General features: G+C 56.6%; 1 protein-coding gene across 6 annotated transcripts in view; it reads left to right on the top strand.

Annotated features, from left to right (window-relative positions):
* The first annotated feature begins 1,181 nt into the window (after window positions 1-1,181).
* The window catches only part of KIFC3 (kinesin family member C3), a 35,913-nt gene continuing 19,664 nt past the window's right edge, over window positions 1,182-17,430 (top strand). For 2 of the 6 annotated variants that reach the window (XM_067719866.1, XM_067719864.1), the window contains exons 1-2: window positions 5,221-5,428; window positions 7,992-8,134. In XM_067719866.1, coding sequence (XP_067575967.1) covers window positions 5,263-5,428; window positions 7,992-8,134 — 309 coding nt within the window. In that variant the 5' untranslated portion in view covers window positions 5,221-5,262. Of the gene's footprint in view, window positions 1,328-5,220; window positions 5,429-5,482; window positions 5,804-7,991; window positions 8,135-11,920; window positions 12,060-14,970; window positions 15,174-17,430 lie in introns of those variants that run through there. The other 4 variants (XM_067719863.1, XM_067719861.1, XM_067719862.1 and 1 more) reach the window with 4 other exon arrangements.

Here is a 17,430-nt window from a genome sequence, read left to right as displayed (position 1 = left end):
GGGGGAATATTGCTGCTGACACTGGAGTGAAATGCCGCCTCTGTTTGGGAGACAAAGAACAGAGTGGCTCCCCCGGGTCAGCTGGTTCTCCTTGGCCGGCCGGCTGCCTGGCCTCCCCAGGCTTCTTCTGGGGCAACCTATGAGGAGGGCCATCTGCGGCTACACCAGGAGCTTCTGCCTGCTCCGGAGCGGCTGCATTCTGAACGTGTTTTCACTGGAATGCAAAGGAATATTTTACCTTAAAAAATCCCAAACAGCTTCCCTGCTCTGCAAGACGCTTATCTATTGAGGGGGTGCGAGAGGGGAATAGGGTGGCTGAGGAGCGGGGGGCAGCAGGTGGTGTCCTGTGGGCAGGCAACCTGGCCTGTGTATTCCTAATAGAGCTAGTGAGAAATGTGTGTGAAAACCCGTGTGCTAATGTGTGACAGTGCATGCCTGTGTGCACTAACTAGAGCGTGTGTGGAAGCGTGTACTGGGGTTTTAAAGCATGTACAGGCTGTAGTGTGACAAAGAGTCAGAGAGCGTGTGAGAACGTGTGTGAGCGTGTGCAAATGGATTGTGTACTCAGGCGCATGTGCAGCATTCGTGGGAAAGCATGGGGTTAAGTCTGAGCACCGTACAGGAATGTGAGTGCACGTGGAAAGTGCGTGAGAATGTGCAAGTGTGCACACGTACTAGCTAGATTGTGTAAGAGTGTGTAGTGTGCATGCTAGAAGGTCAAGAAGACGTGTACTAGAGGTTGTGAGAGTGTGTGAAGGGTAGCCAGGGAGTACTTGTAAGTATGCCTGTGAGTAGTAACTACTGTGTGCGAAAGTTTTGTAGTACTAGGCTTTGAGGGGGTGAGAACGAAAGTGTAAGTTTAAGTGCAAAAGCGCGGGGATGTGTGTGAGAACTGTGAATGTGTTCATGTGGACTCACTAGAGCATGTGTGCAAACATACGTGAGAGCCACGTATACTGTCTATGTATGTGAGCACGTAGAAGGTGCGTGTGCGCCAGGGGTGAGAGCGCACGTGTGCACGGGCGTCTGTGGGGCGTGGGGACACTCAACGGGAAGGTCTGAGCAGAATGGGCGGCCCCACGTGCGAGTGTGAGTTTGTGCGTGTGCGCGCGCGCCACCACCCCCCACCTGGGTCTGAGCCGGTTGCCATGGGAACGCGCCGCGGCCCGGAGTTAATCATTTCCTGTGGAAAGTGTGCGGGAGGGGCCCGAGAGGGGCGGGAGCGGGGCGGGCCGAGGAGGCGGCGGCGTGGAGCTGCCTCCCGCTGGAGGGCCGGGCCGAGCCCCGGGCGCTGCGGCGACGCAGGGATCCTGCCTCCACCAGGCCGGTGAGTCCGGGGCTCGGGCGGGCTGAGGACGGGCTGGGCGCTCGGGTTCCGCCCGGCCTGTCGTTCGGGGTGCCGCGTCCTGGATCCCCCTGCGTGGCCCCGTTGGGGGGCGCAGAGAGGGCCGGGCCTCGGAGACCCGGCCCTGCGCTATCCTGCCCCCACCCCCCTGCGCCGTCCAGTCTGAGCCGAGCAGGGCATGGGGGCGGTATGTCCGCTGGAATCCAAGCAGCCTCGGGACCCCCTTTCCGATTTCAATGGCCCGGGAAAGCCGGACACTGCCGGGGAACCGCGTGCCCGTCAGCGCCGCCCCCTCCCCTGGCAGAGGTCCCTGCATCCGCAGGGCTCCCCTGAAGGCTGCAGTTTCGGGCCCTGCCACCCCGTAGGTCCCCTGGGCAGTTCACTTTCCCCTTCGCAGGGCCGGGATGGGGTGGGCCAGCCCCAGGTTAGGAAGGAGGGCCTGGGCCGGTGCCGTCCTGGGCAGTGGGCGAAATTGAGCCTTTGACAGCGGTAGCCTGGGGCGGTTGGCGGAGGGGGGGCCGGGGGGGGGAGCGGGCCCAGCAGGAAGGGCGAGCCAGAAGCCACCTCCTTCAACCCCCTGTTGTGAGTTAGAGCAGAACTCTGGCGCAGTGAAGGGCCTGGTCCTGGCAGATTTTAAAGAGGAAGCGGCATATAAATTGGTACCATTTGCACCTCCGACACCCCAACCCCCGCCAATACACACATCTGTCTCAAGGTTTGGGGTCGTGGCCACCCCTGGCCTTTCATCTTCTCTGGCTTTCTGTCTGCCTGAGGCTGAGTGAGCACGGTACGCTGGCCCAGGCTGTTCCCCATGCCCTTGATAAAAGTAACCCTCTCCTTGGCCTGAGAGTCATTTGCAAGGAATGCAGTCTCAGAATGGGGCCCTGTGTTTGCAGTGACTGGATTTTAGGGACGCAGGGTCATGAGTTCTGCTGTCCTTATGGACACCAGGGAGCAGAGATTTTGAAATCTGGGTTGACCTGCAAAACCCAGGACGTGTGATTGTGCGGAGGGGAAGTCCAGCCCCTGTTCAACCTCCTTGACATTCTGCCCGCTCTCCCAGGGAGACCAAGCCTCCTGGGCAGCAGTCTCTGGGCAGTTGTCAAATGTGTCCCCCAGTCATTGCAATATCCCTGGTCTGGGGCAAGGGGGCTGTAGCTCTACCACCCCGGCCTAAACCCAGAGAGGCAGGTGCTGGCTCTCCTGCAGCCAGCCCTCTGCATCCACCCACCACTGGATAGAGGTCACTGAAAAAATAAAATTTGGGTATTCTTTGTATATGCCAGTATTGTTCTGAACATTGTATATATGATTGTCTAAACTTTACACCAACCCTATAAGGTAGAGTTCTCCCCATTTCACAGATGGAGATACTGAGGCACAGAGACAAAGTAATTCTCCCAGGGTCACACATCTAGTAAGTGGCACAGCCGGGTTCTGAAGCAGCTTTCGGTCATAACCACTCTACTCATATGCCCCCGTCACCTCGCCCCATGACCTAGGCTTTTGAGTCTCCAGCCTTGGGCTGTTTGAAAGTCCTTGATACTTTTGACCTTCACACCCCTCAGGCTGCTAAATTCAGCTGCTTTTTCCTTTTCAGCATCTTGCACACATCCTTCCTCTTTCTTCCTGATATCTTCCTGACTGCCTCCCAACTTCCCTTCCTGAAACCAACGAAATATTGTCTCCTTCTGTCCCTGACCCCCTCAGACTTAGCTGATGCCCTTTAAAAGTCTTCTCCCTCAACTGTGACATCGACCTTCAGTGTCCTCCGCCATCTCACCTTCCCAGCAGCTCGGCATGCAGGTGGAGCCTGTCTCACTCCCTCCTCATCCCTTGGGCAGCTGAGCCTCAGGGTTGCTTGTGCGCCCAGCTCCGTGCCAAGCAGCCTGGAGAAGGGGACATCTGGTTCCTCCTGGTTCCTTCCATTCCACACTGCTCCATCTCCCATTTCCTCAGCAGAGCTGCCCCCATATTGGATTAGCCTCCAACCCACCCTTTGGCCGGCAGTCCTGCCCCCTCCCAGGGAGACTGCACCCAGGAGCCTCCTTCCTCCTCCAAGTTGTCTTCCTTAGTCCAGGAAGGCAGCGACCATGACGCCCTAGTCAGGAGCCTGGCATTCTTCCAGGGCTCAGCTCTGCGAACATCGGTCACCAGATGTTCAGGCCGCCCATCCTTGCACTCTTCTCTTGCCTCTCGATGCTTCAGTCACTCCTGTCCCTCTGTTGACCCAGCATGTGCACATCTCTCCTATGCTAAATACCACATCCTCTCCTTCCCATCCTAGCCAGCTTCTCCAAAGTGAAGGAAGTGGCAGCTTCCTCTAGCCCCCATCCCCCTTGGGCCTTCCCACATCTGCCCTCTGCCCTGCTCCACTGACCTTTCTTCCAGTTTGACCTCTCCGTGGCATGGTTCCCTGGGAACTGACCATCCTCTCCTTCCCCCTTACTCTCCGGTCACCTCTGAGGACTCTGCACCTGCCTGGTGCTCCTGCCACCTCTGACCTTCCTTCTCCAGCTTTTCTTCCCACTTGGAGTGAGCTCCATCCTTCTTGGTTGCCTCTCATCTTGCACCACCTTTGGTGATTGCATTCTCACCTGTGCCACAGGGAACCCCGTCAGCCTCCCGGTTCTGTGTCTCCATCTCCAGCCCTGCTCTCTTCCAAGCTTAAGTTTGAGCTTTTGTTGCATTCATTTCCGGGCCTTCACCCAAAAGCCATCACCAGGTGTTTGGTGTGGATGTAGCTTCGCTCTAGGCTGGGTGCTGTGGGACCCACCCTGGGCAGCCATAGAGGGTCAGGGGAGATGGACACTGTTCAAACAGATATCTTTACTGCCTGGTAGAGAGTGGTCAGTGCAGTGAGGGTTAGGGAAAGTGGCCTACAGCCCAGGTGGCGCCATTAGAAAGTCCTTGGGTGCCTCCAACTCCATTTTAAAACCAAAAGCAAACTCCACATTGCCCCTCCGAGCTGACTTGGCTTCTTCTGTAAATGGCATTACTTGTTTTCTGAGTCTGGTGTCACAGCTTGATGTCACCTTAAATGCCCTCAGAGCTGCTTTGCACACAATAGGTACTCAATAAAGACTTGTGCAGTAAAAGAAGTCTGTTCTGTTCCTTTGCTCTGTTCATAAGGGCCCCATGGGGCTTTCTACCCAGACCAGTGTTCCCCACACCCACCCCCGTTCTCCATACTACCTGGTGCCTCCCTGCATCCTATTTTGATTGTGGAGGTTTGTTGAAGTGTTTACCTCCCTCCTGACAGGGAGCTTTGAGGCCATGTCTCTCCTGATCAAAGAGGACCCCTGGCAGGTGCCTGGCACACAGCAGGTACTGGGTAAATAATTATTAAATGAGGAATGAATGAATCTTTGTATTTCAAATCCTAGCTCGGTGTCTGCCAGTTGTAGGTACAGTGTGAAGGCTAGTTGAATACAAGAATGAGCTGATTTTAAGAGAATTTGCTATATGTAAGCCTGATGTCACAGCCACAGTCAAGGCCCCTTCTGAATAGATTCATGGAGACGCTGTTGACTGGTGCTTCCTCCGTGTGGGGCTGTGACCTGTCTTTATGCTGCCAGGCTCCGAGTGGAGGGGCTGAGATGTGGGGTCTCCACATTGCGCTGCAGAAACACCTGATGGGCTCTCTGCCCACTTCTGAGCCTCCCTTCTCCTTAACTAGTACCCTGAAATGGTGATAGGCTCTGTTTCAGCCCGTGAGCCCAGGGGCTCCTTGGGGGACATTCGAGTTGGGGCTCTGGTTTACAGGTGACCCAGTTCAGCGGACCCTTCCAGATGGTGGGCTCCGATCAGCTTGGGATGGGAGCGGAGGGTTCCGGCTAGCGGGCTTCAATCTCGCTTTCCTGCTCTCTCCGCAGGCTGCCCGACGCCCGGAGGAGGCTGCTGAGCCCCGCCGGGCCATGGTCCCGTCTCGCAGGACGTGGAACCTGGGAGCCACGCCCTCGCTGCGCGGCCTGTGGCGAGTGGGCCGGGCCGGGGAGCCCGAGCCGGGGATGGCTCGCCCCGCCCCAGCCAGCCCGGCCGCCCGCCCTTTCCCACACACCGGCCCGGGGAGGTTGAGAACTGGTGAGTCCGCATTTTTAAAATGCCTCTTTATTTCCTTTCCTTCCTCCAGATACCAGCGATGAGATCGGGGTTTCTGGCAAGTTCCTAGGCTCAGTCAGAGCTGTCAGGTAATTACAGGGTATCGGCAGCCCGCGAGCCGGGCGTGGAGTCAGGGCGTCAATTTCGCTGGGCGCTCCTGCCCCGCGCCGGTCTGTAAAGAGACGCCGGGGACGCCGAGTTAAACGTTAACGCAGTCTGTAGCGCAGGGGGAGAACGCCGCGCATAGCCACGCGCTCTCTGGCCCGGCCAGGTGGCTGTGGCTCTGCGATCCGCCTGTCCTTGGCGGCGGAGCGCTCGTGGTCTCGCTCCGGTTTCTGCCCGCGACCGGTAAACAAGGTAGGTGAACTGCTGCCCGGTGCCCTGCGCGGATCTGACACTTGATTCCGCCAGGGCTTGCCCGCGGATGGCGAGGAGTGGACGGAGGCTGCTCCGGAGCGTGGCCTGGCAGGGAGTGGGTGCCATGCGCTCCTTCTAGGTGCCATCCAAGGTGGCCCCGACAGCAGGTGGGCAGTGAGGGAGCCCCCGAGTCTGGGCCCCCGCTGTGCCCCTGGGGGAGCTGTCAACAGCAGCTCTCCTTTCTGGGTCATGTCCCCTGGTGCCTCCAGCGTCAAGAAGTGGGCAGCTCCTCTGATTCCCGGTGGGAGCTAGATCGTCAGGACCGGGGAGCTGCCCCATGACTGTCTGCCAGCCTTGGCTTGGGTAGGTTGTCCTGTAAATGTGGGGACGGGGGCATCTTCAGACAAGATGCCTTCAGGGGTTTGCTGTCTGACTGCCCCTGACCTACGGGGAGATTGCCAGCCTGTCTGAGCTGGCAGAGTCCCTCTAGGACATCAAGTCCAAGCCCCCCTCTATGTACAGAAGGGAAAACTGAGGCCCAGAGAGGGCACATAGCAAACTCCAGTTCCCTCTCTCTCATCACACTTGTGCCATAGGTGGCAGCCAGAGCGCTGTCCTCCGAAGTCTCTCTGCAGGGGACAGTGAGGCTGGGGGTGACCCTGGAGGCCGCCGGGGAAAGCTTGGGCTTTTGGGTCAGGTAGCCCCAGTTGTCTGGAAGGGGCTGAAGATGGTCTCTACCCAACAAGGTTGTCCAAAGGATTAAAGATGAATGAACAGTATTGCTTTTCTGGTTAAAAAAAAAAGAAAGAAAAAGAAAAAAAAGAAAGAAAGAAAGAAAGCAAGAATTGAAAAAAAACAAAAACCTGTTCTCTTGGAAAACTAAAAAACGAAACCAAAACAAAAACACAGAAAAGTATAAGAAGGAAAATAAGAATCACCTATAAGCCTGTCACTAAACATTTTATATAGTTCCTTCTAGTCTTACGTGTGTGTGTATTGGTCTCTTAAATTAGTGTTATGAGGATTATGTGACCATACAGACCTTTATCTACTTTTAAAATTTAAGACAAAGGCCCAGTGAAATCGTGTGTGTGAAATGCTAAGCGTGGTGCCTGCCACTGGGTAGAGCCTCAGCCAGTGTGGATGTCCCTGGGCCTCTCTACCCCCACCCCCCTCTCATTGCTGCCTTGAGAAGGGTAGGCAAGCAGAGGGTGGGGTAGCACATGGGACTGGAATACTGGCTCTGTGTGACCCTGGGCACATTATCAACCCTTCTGGGTCTCCAGTTCCTACCTCTCAGCGTTGTTGTGAGGAGCTGATGGCCTGCATTGCTGGCTACCTGCTGTGTGAGCACTTTACATGTGTCGCCCCGTTTAATCCTCATGGCAGGACTGAGCTTGGTTCCTTATGCCCATTGTATTGAGAAGGAAACTGAGGATCAAGAAGGGCAATAAGGCCTGGAAAGCACTTGGCCCAGTGCTGGCATTCAGGATGTGATGGCCCCCCAGGGTGGGAGCTCTGCGGCTTGCCCTGTGAGGCGAATCCCCTCTCCCGCCCCGTCTGGTCCCACAGGCTCTGGAGGTGGGTCAAGGGAGGGGTGAATGGGGTGTCGCTGCTGCAGCCCTCTCCCCGCACCCAGTGAGGGAGGCGGTGTGTCAGAGGCTCGAGCGGATGTGCCTTAACTGGTCCTGTGTTTTTGGAGGCTGCAGGGACCACGCCACCCAGCGTGGGGTTGGTCTTTATGAAGGCAGGGGAGAAATTGCCACCTAGAGGCAGCCTCGGTAATGAGGCCGCGGCCCCAGGGTGCACCTCCTGTGAAGATTAGCGCAGCCAGGGTGGCATCAGCTTCCTTCTGCTGCTGTCTGTAGAGGGTGTTCGTGGGCAGGTGCCAGCCCTAACGCCACCGTGGAGGGAGGGGAGCCCGCCGCCTCCCGCGGGGTCTTGGGCGACTTCCTGCAGAGGATCCCAGGGCGGCTTGTGGTTAGGAAGGAGTGCAGCCCCCGCCGAGTGCCAGGCCTTCCCTCTGTGTAGGGCAGGCATGTGAGGGCGTGTGAGTCCTCCCTGGCAGCACCTGGGCTGCCTGGAATGTGTGAAAGGGGAGCTCAGCCACGGCCCTGGCCAGTGGTCCCCGGCCAGCATTCTCCAGCCAGCGTCAAGCATCTCACCTGTCTCCTCTGTCCTGGGACAGGGCGTGGAAGAGACAGCCCGGCTGGCGGCGACGAGGACTCCAGCACCCGAAGTGCAGCTCGCCCGGCCCTGGCTCAGTGCCGAGCCCTCAGCGTGGACTGGGCGAGCCCCGGGAGCCCTCACAGGCTCTACCTGACCCTGCAGGTGAGCCCTGGGGCGGTCAGAAATGCCAGGGCTCGAGCTGGGCCAGTGTGCCGTGGCCCTCTGAGCTCCAGCAGCTTCCTTCTCCGGGGAGGGAAGCAGGGAGGGAGAGCTGGGGGCCTGCCTTCTTCCTCTTGCCAAGCTCCTCACGGCACATCCACCCTGAGCCTGCCTGAATGGGGCAATGTGCTTATTAGGTTAGCTTGGGGGAGATCTCACAGGAGATGACAGCAGCTTCTCAGCCACGCCCTGGCTGAAGTGTTAAAGTGGGAACTGTGGGGCCTTCAGTGAGGAGCTATTGGGAAGATGGGCAGGTTTTTAGGGGAGCTGTTTATTCCCACTGGGGCATATGAGTCCATGGGGCAATACTTATTTACATTTCCTTGTTTAAAGTGAGAACCTAAAGCTAGACAGAGGACTTTGCCAAAACTTGGGTTCTTTTCTCTTGCAGTTATCACTGCAAGTCAGTTATCATGTGACTTTCAAAAGACAAACATTACATATATATGTGTAGTATTTGGTTGTAGAATTAGTACATCATGATAGCAATAATAATAGCTGCTCCTCATTGAACACTGACTTTGTACCAGGCTTTGTGGCATGTATTGTATGTCTCACATCAGTCCAAGACACGGTTACTGTTCTATGTGAGTTTTATGGATGAAGTAAGGGAGGCTCAGAGAGGTCAAGTAACTTGCTAGTGGTCACACAGCAAGTTGGGATCTGAACATGATGAGCTTTATAATACATGGTGTAAAGAATTCACACGTGGCAGGAATATAATATCTAGAAATTGAATGTCTCCCGTCATCCTGTATCTTTGAGAAATCCACTATTAAGAGTTTGGTGTTTATTTATCTTTCCTGTACAACCACTTCGTTGGATTTATACAATTTTTATTCTTTATTTTTACCTTCTGTTCTGTGACTAGCTCTTTCCCTCAACAGTAAGTCTTGGTTATTTCTTCACGCCTGTCAGTATATAGAGAACTACCTCATTCTTTTTTTTTTTTTTTTTTTAATTTATTTATTTATTTTATGGCTGTGTTGGGTCTTTGTTTCTGTGCGAGGGCTTTCTCTAGTTGCGGCGAGCGGGGGCCACTCTTCATCGCGGTGCGCGGGCCTCTCACTATCGCGGCCTCTCTAGTTGCCGAGCACAGGCTCCAGACGCGCAGGCTCAGTAGTTGTGGCTCACGGGCCCAGTTGCTCCGCGGCATGTGGGATCTTCCCAGACCAGGGCTCGAACCCGTGTCCCCTGCATTAGCAGGCAGACTCTCAACCACTGCGCCACCAGGGAAGCCCAAGAACTACCTCATTCTTTTAAACTGCTGCATAATATTCTACTTCAGGGTTTATCTAACTGATCCTCTGTGTTGTTTCTGATTGCAAAGAGATCCTTAAACAAATACCGATGCATTCATGCAGCTACAGCTTGAGCAATTTCAGGATAGCACAGGCTCTGTAATTTTTAAATGGATGCGTTTGTTAACAGATATTTATGAAGTGCCTACTCTGTTAGGTGCCAGCACACAGCAGAGAAGAGAAATAGACCCAGCAGTCTAGCAGAGAGGCCAGGAGTAATCAAATGATCACAAATGTATGCGCAAACATTGACATAGTGGCTGAGGATGAAGGACCAAAGTTATCTGGGGGTGTTGCCAAGGCCCCTCCCCGCAAGAAAGATTGTGCATGAGGGGGCCGCCTTGAAGGGACACATGCAGATGGAGGGCAGGAGGGGCTGTGGGAAATATGTGCCCTTTGTGTTTGTCCTCCCTCGTGTGGCCCCAAGCCGGGTCTGAACATGGACCCCTTGTTTGTCGCTTCAGGGACAATCTTGGGCTTCTGGGTTTTTGTCAGCCCTTCTTATGTGGTTCATCTGAAAATGGAACCGAATGGTCCTTCTTTTATCTATAAGGTCTGCGAGAAAAGCATGTTGCAGGGACAGTTAAAGAAACTGTTTTTATGTTAAAGAAACCATTTTTTATGACTTGAGCCGTTGGTAATTAAATCGGGAGGTGGTCAGAAACCAGCAGCCTTGAGCTGGGCGGAGGCTCTGTTCTCGGATTTTGATTATGGGGTGTTGGGTTGTGGTTGCCGCTGAGTCCTGGGGTCAGCAGGTCTGCTGAGGATCTGAGAAGCTCCCACCAGCAGCCAGTTTCCACAGCTGTGTCCTGGGCCCTTGAAGCTTCATTCTGTTTATAGGGGCTTCAAGGTGGGCGGCGGATGTGGGGCCCAAGTAGGGACCCAGACACAGTGAGGGGACCCAGTGGGTCCCCTGCCAGCTTCTCAAGCAGTTACAACCTGAGTCGCTCCCTTTGGAGGCTGCAGAAATTCCCAACCCCCCGGGGGCCTGCCTGCCCATCCTGTGGCTTGGCCAACAGGCCAGAAATAGTGTAACCTTTGCTCTGGGCGGCAAATGGAAACTTCCAGCTGCCCCCGTTGCCGCCACCAGTGACAAGGCTGCTCGTGCTGGTGTGGCAGTTGGTCACAGGGTGGGGACAAAATTAAGTCGTGGGAATTTTCCTAAATACGAGAGACTGCTCACCACCCTCCCTTCTCAAGCAGAAAGTAGAGTTGCTGTTTTAAGAATGAGGAAATGAAACTCCAGGGAAGGTAAGTAACTTGCCCAGGGTCACACAGCTCACCTGAGCCAGGCTTCACACCCAGGCCTTTCCGACCCCAGGCTCTGAACATTTTTTAAACGTAGCATTTGTCTTTTTGTTTTGAATAAGGTGGGCACAAAGGCACGCACAAAAGTGTCTGTAATCTGCCTTGCCAGCTAACTTCTGTTATCAGAGACAACAAAGCAGTACACCATAGATGCTTACGAGGTTAAGAATGCAAATGCCAAAAAGATGCAAAATGAAAGGTAAAGGCTTTCCTTTCTTCCCACTCTCTCTCGGTGAAGTCTCTTTTGATCTCCCCCAGAGTTTCAATGCTGCATATTTCTCCTCTTAGCCCCTGCACCATCATCCGACCTCTCAGAGGAAACCAGCGTATGTTTCCCCAGATTTTTTTTTTGGAGGCCTCTTTTATTTCCATTATCCTTAAATGGAATCGCACTTTACGTGTGGTTCTGCTGCTTGCCTTGGACGTCTTTCTGTGTGAGTTGCAGGTGGTTTTCTCTGCGTGAGAGACTCTTTCTGCCTCTCCCCTCCGTCTCCCCACCAGTTCACTGGTCTGTTCTACCTCAGCCTTCTTTGCCTTGGTTCCTCCTTGACCTAGAGACAGGGTCCTGCGGTCCCAGATAGCCATGTTGGGCGGTGGGCCACGGCCTTTCCCTGCTCATATGGACCCGGGTGCCCCCTTCTAGGCAGTCCCAGGCTGGTGCCGTTTGAAGGTGAGGGCAGCTGACATCATGATGGGGGGCGGCGGGCATTGCCCTGAGACTGCCGTGTGCCTGGTGGGGCTGGACAAACCTGTGAATGTTGGGACAGTGCACCTGAAGCGATCAGACCACTGCAGTGGTGACTCGGGGCTCACAGGTCAGCTGAGTGAGCTTCACCTGAGGGTTTCTAAGTGCCCAGGAACCTTGTTTGCTGGCACAGAGGGCTGGCTGCTGATGGGGGCCAGGAGGACGCACTGCCCCCCTCTTGCTGTGAGATCTGGGCATGTTTTCTTCCAGACTCCGGGCCTCGTTGTCTCCACCCACAGCGTGAGGGATGGGCTGGCCGGGTCTGAGGTCCTCACCAGCTCCGGGAGCGCACCGTCCTCAGGCTCAAGGGGGGGTCCCCTCCCCGCCACAGTCCCCCTCCCCCTTCACGTGAGGATTCTGGTTGTGTCTTGGCAGCAGGCCCTGCGGGACAAGGGGTGCGAGAGCAAGAGTCAGGGGGCGAAAGAAGAGAAACTCCCGAAGAGGCAGGCGCCGGCCCCCAGGCGGGGCCGGGAGGCCCAAGAAGCTGGTGGCACCATGAATGTAGAGAAAACAGGTAAAGGAAGTCTGCCCGCTGACCTGGCACAGCCCAGGCTAAAGCCGGTGTCGGAGGGGAGGCTCTTGTCCCAGACACCATCCTCCTCCCCTGGAGGTGGCCCCCTGGACGTGGAACTCAGAGACTGCAGCCTGCCCGTCCCCACTCCAGGGACACCCTCCTCCCAGGGCCGCTGCCGCGCCACCGGTGATAAGCAGCTTTGGCCGGCATGGGCTGGGGTTGAATTTCCCCGCTTTTTGTCTTTTCCCCAGCGCCTGTCAAAAGCAGGGTGAAGGTGGCAGCCTCAAAGACGCCACCTCCTGCAGAGAGAGGCCTGACCCCCTCCTTTTGTCTCCGTGGGTCCATCAGGGACCCAGAAGCCCTAGGACACGGCTTCGCTCTGCTGCGTCGAGGCTGGGAGAGAGGAGCTGGTGGCTCCGCTCTTCTCCGGCAAGGCTGACAGGCTCTGGAAGAGGCTGTGTGCCCCCTTTGTGGGGTTCCCCAGCAAGAACCCAGAGCCCAGCAGTCACTGGGAAAGTGCATCCTCAGGGAGCCCGAGGGGAAGGCCAAGAGCGAGGGGGGAAAGGAGCTGGCCTTTCTCAAGGAGCCTGAGGGGAAGGCCAAGAGCGAGGGTTTGCCTCCTCCTGTCAGAGCTTGATTTGTTGTCTGAACTTGCGAGGTGGAAGGAACCACTCCCTTCTCTGAGGTTGATCCAGAGCCGCCTTCACCCGTGGGCCCGGCACTGATTCGGGGGCCGGTGTCGGGGTCTGGCCGGGGTGTGGAAGGGGGGGCATCGTCCAGCCAATCCGGAGGACTGACTCTTGTCAGTGGGTCCAGGGATGGGACCCCCGAGCCTGAGTGTCCTTGAGGGGCCGTGTCCAGGCAGGGTCTCTGAGAAAAAAACTGTCTTCTGAAAACTCGGACCGACAGCTGACCTACTATGAGGATGCAAAGGTCCCTCAGTCCCCGCCCTTAAGTGCTCCTTTGATCTCACCTCTTCCTCCGCTGCTGTTGTCCCTTAGCTTCCTCTAGGTCTTTTCTTGCCCAGCAAGTGCTCTCCGGGCCCCTCTTGGCTCCCCTGACACACGGGCACTGTGCCCAGGTCAAGGTGAACTCCCCTGGCTGTGGGCTCTGAGGGTGAGATGAGCAGTGTCCCGGGCAGGAAGGGCCATTCCGTGTCCTGCTGGGTGACACTCACTCACACCTGCGCATCCCTTGTGGGATCCAGGCTCTTGCCCAAGGTTGCCTCCGGATAAGGACCATTGTCCCCATTTTACAAAGGAAGCCCCTGAGGGGCCCTCCCATGCTTGTCTGAAGTGGCAGAACCAGCTCTTGGACCTGGAGTCAAGACCATTTCCTGCCACACCACGGCAGTCTGCAGAGAGAGGGCTGCTGGTCACATGCTGCCCATGGCAGCCCCGTGTGCAGGCCTGGAAGCATCTGTCTGAGCTCGCTCTCTCTAGAACAGAGAGCAGAAGCTTGGCCAACTGTGTGTGACACGCATGCTGTGTCACATGCAGGCCGCACGGCCAGGGCTCCTAGCCAGCCAGTGATGGCCCCTGTTCCCGCTTTCCAGAGGGCCTTGAGTCGGAGCTGTCCCTCGGGGTTGGGAGGAAGCGAAAAGGCAGTGTGTGTGTGCGTGGCCTGCTCCCTTTAGAGTGAGAGCGGCTTCTCACTGTCTACCTCTCCTGGGCCCAGTGCGGAGACGTCCTGCCCAGCCTGGAATCAGCTCCATCTGCGCTCCCCTCTCCAGCCCAGTCCCAAAGCCAGGCTGCTACTTTGGCTTCTGTGCTGTCTCAGTGAGCAGCACACTCGCCACCTCCCTGTGGGTTGAAGCTGGGATGTGTGACTTCAGGTGCGGGTGGCTTTGTTTCCAGAGTCTGGGATCCCCCCACCACCGAGTCCCGCCCACACAGTGTGGCGGAGCCCAGACACCCTGGTGCTCTGAGGTAGGGTGGAGGCTCGTGGCCAGCAGATGCCACTCTTCATGCTTCACTCTTGGACGCTTGGCCCCGCCTCTCAGGCTTTGGCCAAGTTTGGGCTGCCTGAAGATCCCTGCCCTTCCAGCCTCTCCTCTGCCCCACGGCCCCGCCTCCTTGCCAGTTCCCCACCTGCAGAGACCGTGGCCATTCTTGGGGCCAAAGCAAGCTGTGACAAGCATGCCAGGCCCCATTAGCGGGTCACAGGCCTTGACTGTGTGTCTCTGTCCTTCTATCTGTCTGTCTGTGTCTCTTCTGCTCTCGGTGACAGGACGGTGGAAGGCTGAGGCACCACCCACCCCTGTGTTTATCCCTTCCTCGTGCCTGTGAGGTCCCTGTGCTCAATCCCGCAGGGGTCCACCTGGGAGCGCGCCTGGCTGTGTTCCTGCCCACGTGCTGTGTCTGTCCCCGTGTCCTGGTCTGTCTGTCCCTTGCACACGCACACCTCCACTTGCTCCCTCTCTGTGTGCGGGTAACCACTCCCTGTGGAAGGCAGGGGGCAGGCTGGGGAGCCCCCGCCTCTCTTCTGTACTCTGGAGAGGGTTTGGGGTTTAAAGAAATCATGTTCCACCAAGAATAGTGTTTTCTGAGGAGAGAACAGCTGTTGCTAGAGCGATGTCTTTCTCAGCTGCAAGTCCACGCAGGCTGGCCATGGAGAGGGTATTGCGCGTCAGACCTAGAACACAGGCTTTGGGGGAGTAATCAGTGGAAGCTGCTTTCCTAAGTCCTGGTCTAGGCAGTTCCACCCCCCAGAAGCTGCCTGCTGTGAAGCGGCTTCGTCCGAGGCAGGCCCTGGAGGCCCCCGGCTAACCCATGCTGCTGCCGCCCCCAGCCCTTGCCCGGCTCCCTCGTCCCCTCTGCTTGCATCCCCTCCCCTGCCATGACGGGCCCCCTGTCCTCGGCCAGGCTGGGGCCTCTGCTGCCCTGCTGATCGGCGGCTGCTTTGCTCATAGGTGGGCGGCTCTTTGGCAGCGGGAGGTGCTCGAGCCTGTCGGGGCCGCCAGGTGCGGCCCCCGTGGTACATAGGATGGTGGAGGCCATGTCCCAGCTGCAGGAGGAGAAAGCCCAGCTACAGGAGGAGCTGGTGGCCCTACGGGAGAGGCTGGCTGTCTGCGACAGTGATCAGCAAGCCACATCCACCCAGCTGCAGAATCAGGTACCTGGGGAGGATGGGACGGGCTGAGGCCGCTGCCCACTGTGGAGCAGGTCGGAGGACGTCGCCCAGGGCACCCGGAACCCACCAGACCACCAGCATAATGGACAGATGGGGTCTCCGCGCCTGGCTTGGGCGTGCACAAGAGGGCGAGGTGGCGAGAATCAGAGGCCTGGGCCTCCCATGCTGGCCATCCGTGCGCCCCCTTCCTCGTGGTTAGCAGGGGCCAGGACCTCCCTCTCCAGAAGTGACAGGCAGCACGTGTAGGCATGAGTGGATCAGGAAAGCGCAGGGATGTTCCCGTCCCGAGGCCAGTGCTGAGTCCACTCCATCTTCCAAGGTGCCCTGGCTTGGGCAGCCCAGGTGGACCAGACTCATTGCAGAGGTCACCCCACGGAAAACTGGCAGGAAATGAGAGGCTGGCATGTGTGCAAGTGAGAGAAGGGAGCTCTCAAATCTCTGGAAGCCCTAGAAAGTGAAGGTTCTAGGGCTCCTCCTTTATTAGCTAGCCAGGAGGACGCTGGGGACGCCACAGTCCCTGTGGGCTGACCCCTAGCCCTCCTCCGTATGCCTGGCTAATTCACCCTCCTTCCCATCACCACCTAGGCCCCGAGACCCCTTTCCTGGGGCTCAGCTCCCCACTCTTAATTGTCCGTGTCTGTCTCTCGTGCCTGTGTCTGACCCTCCCCACTTCCACAAGGTCCCCAGCCCTGTCTCCAAACCATCCCCATGTTGGAGCCCATGCCTGAGCTCCTGGGCCTGAGCTCTCTCTGGAAAGCCCTGCCTTTGGTTGGGTCAGCTTCTTTCTCTGTGATTTCCCAGCATGTGGACCTTCTACTCGGGGGAACATCACTGAATACCGTGCCTTGTTCTCAGTTCCAGGGGCAGCAGGTTATTTTCATGCACTTTTAAAATGCAGCATCTTTCCAGCTTACAAGCGTGTCCTCAAGGACTCTGTCCTGACTACCTGTCCTTGGCTGCACTGGGTGGGCCTCCTTGGGGCATCCCTAGTGCCCTGTGTCTCCCGCTTGTACAGTGACCCCATTGTTTGCTGCCTCTGGGCCTGTCTGCTCCACTTATGGGAGCTCCTCGTGGCAGGTGTGACCCCCCAGCTTTGTGTCACTGTTGCCTCCTGCGGTGCCCGCCTGTGTTTCTGCCTCAGATGTCTGCTGGGCGCCTGGTTTGTATGGGCACCCCGCTGAGCAGTGGGGATGCCCAGGTGGACAGGCACGCCCTGGCCTGCGGAGGCTGTGGTCTAGGGGAGGACAGATGTTTGTTACATGCACTTATGAAAGTTGGAAGGGTAACGAGGGCTCTGCAGGCGGGTACACACACAGAGAATGAGGGTTTCTACCACGTGCCTTTGTCGGGGAGATCAGGAACCGTAGGGGAGGTCAGGGGCAGCCTCCCTGAGAAAGCGGCTCTGGAGCTGAGGTCTGGCACTGAGCAGAGGAAGTGCATCCATTCTGAGCTGAGGGAACAGTCAGTGCAAAGGGACCGTGGCAGGGGGAGCAGAATGAATCTCAGGGCGAACCAAGACTTGTGTAGCTGGAACGTGGCATGAGGTGCTGCCCCATGGGGCTGTGGGGCTGGTCTAGGGCCCTCCCTGCAGGACGCATGTCTGACCTGTGGCAAGAGCTCCTCCTTCCCTTGATTTAGTTTGTCTGGGCACTTTTGAAACAAGTTTTGTTTTTTAAAGAACTTGACTGAGATGTAATTCACATACTATAAAACTCACCCCTTTAAAGTGTACAGGTTACGGTCTTAAGTATATTGGTGACGCAGCCATCACCACTGTCTAATTGTAGAACATTTTTATCACCCTGCGAAGACCTGTTTTCACTCCCCATGTGCCCCTCCCCCCAACCCTCGGCAACCACTGCTCTGCTTTTCTCTTTGTTCGTTTGCATGGATTTACCTTTTCTGAACGTTGTATATAAATTAAATAACAATGTATGGTCTTTTGCGACTTTAAACAAATGTTTAAGAAACATTTTTTCCTTGAATTAGCAAAATTGACTGACTTTTTAGAGGGGAAGTTGCAGGTCAAGCATGTCAGCCTCTTTGGTGTCCTTGAGGGCCAGCTCTCCAGATGCGCCTGACCCCTCCCCTCCCCTCCCCCCAACCTCCACGCCTCTGAATGATTTGGAGAATTCAGAATGGTTCCTGGTCTTTGCTCATACTTTTTCCCTGAATTTTCTGACTGCCAGTTCTTTTCTGAAAAATATCTCAGGAGATGCCCCTGAAGCTCCAGGTCTCT

Source organism: Pseudorca crassidens, chromosome 20, assembly GCF_039906515.1.
Source record: "Pseudorca crassidens isolate mPseCra1 chromosome 20, mPseCra1.hap1, whole genome shotgun sequence".
Taxonomy (NCBI): domain Eukaryota; kingdom Metazoa; phylum Chordata; class Mammalia; order Artiodactyla; family Delphinidae; genus Pseudorca; species Pseudorca crassidens.
Note: the sequence above shows the minus strand (reverse complement) of the source record. Positions and strands in the feature narration are given on the sequence as shown.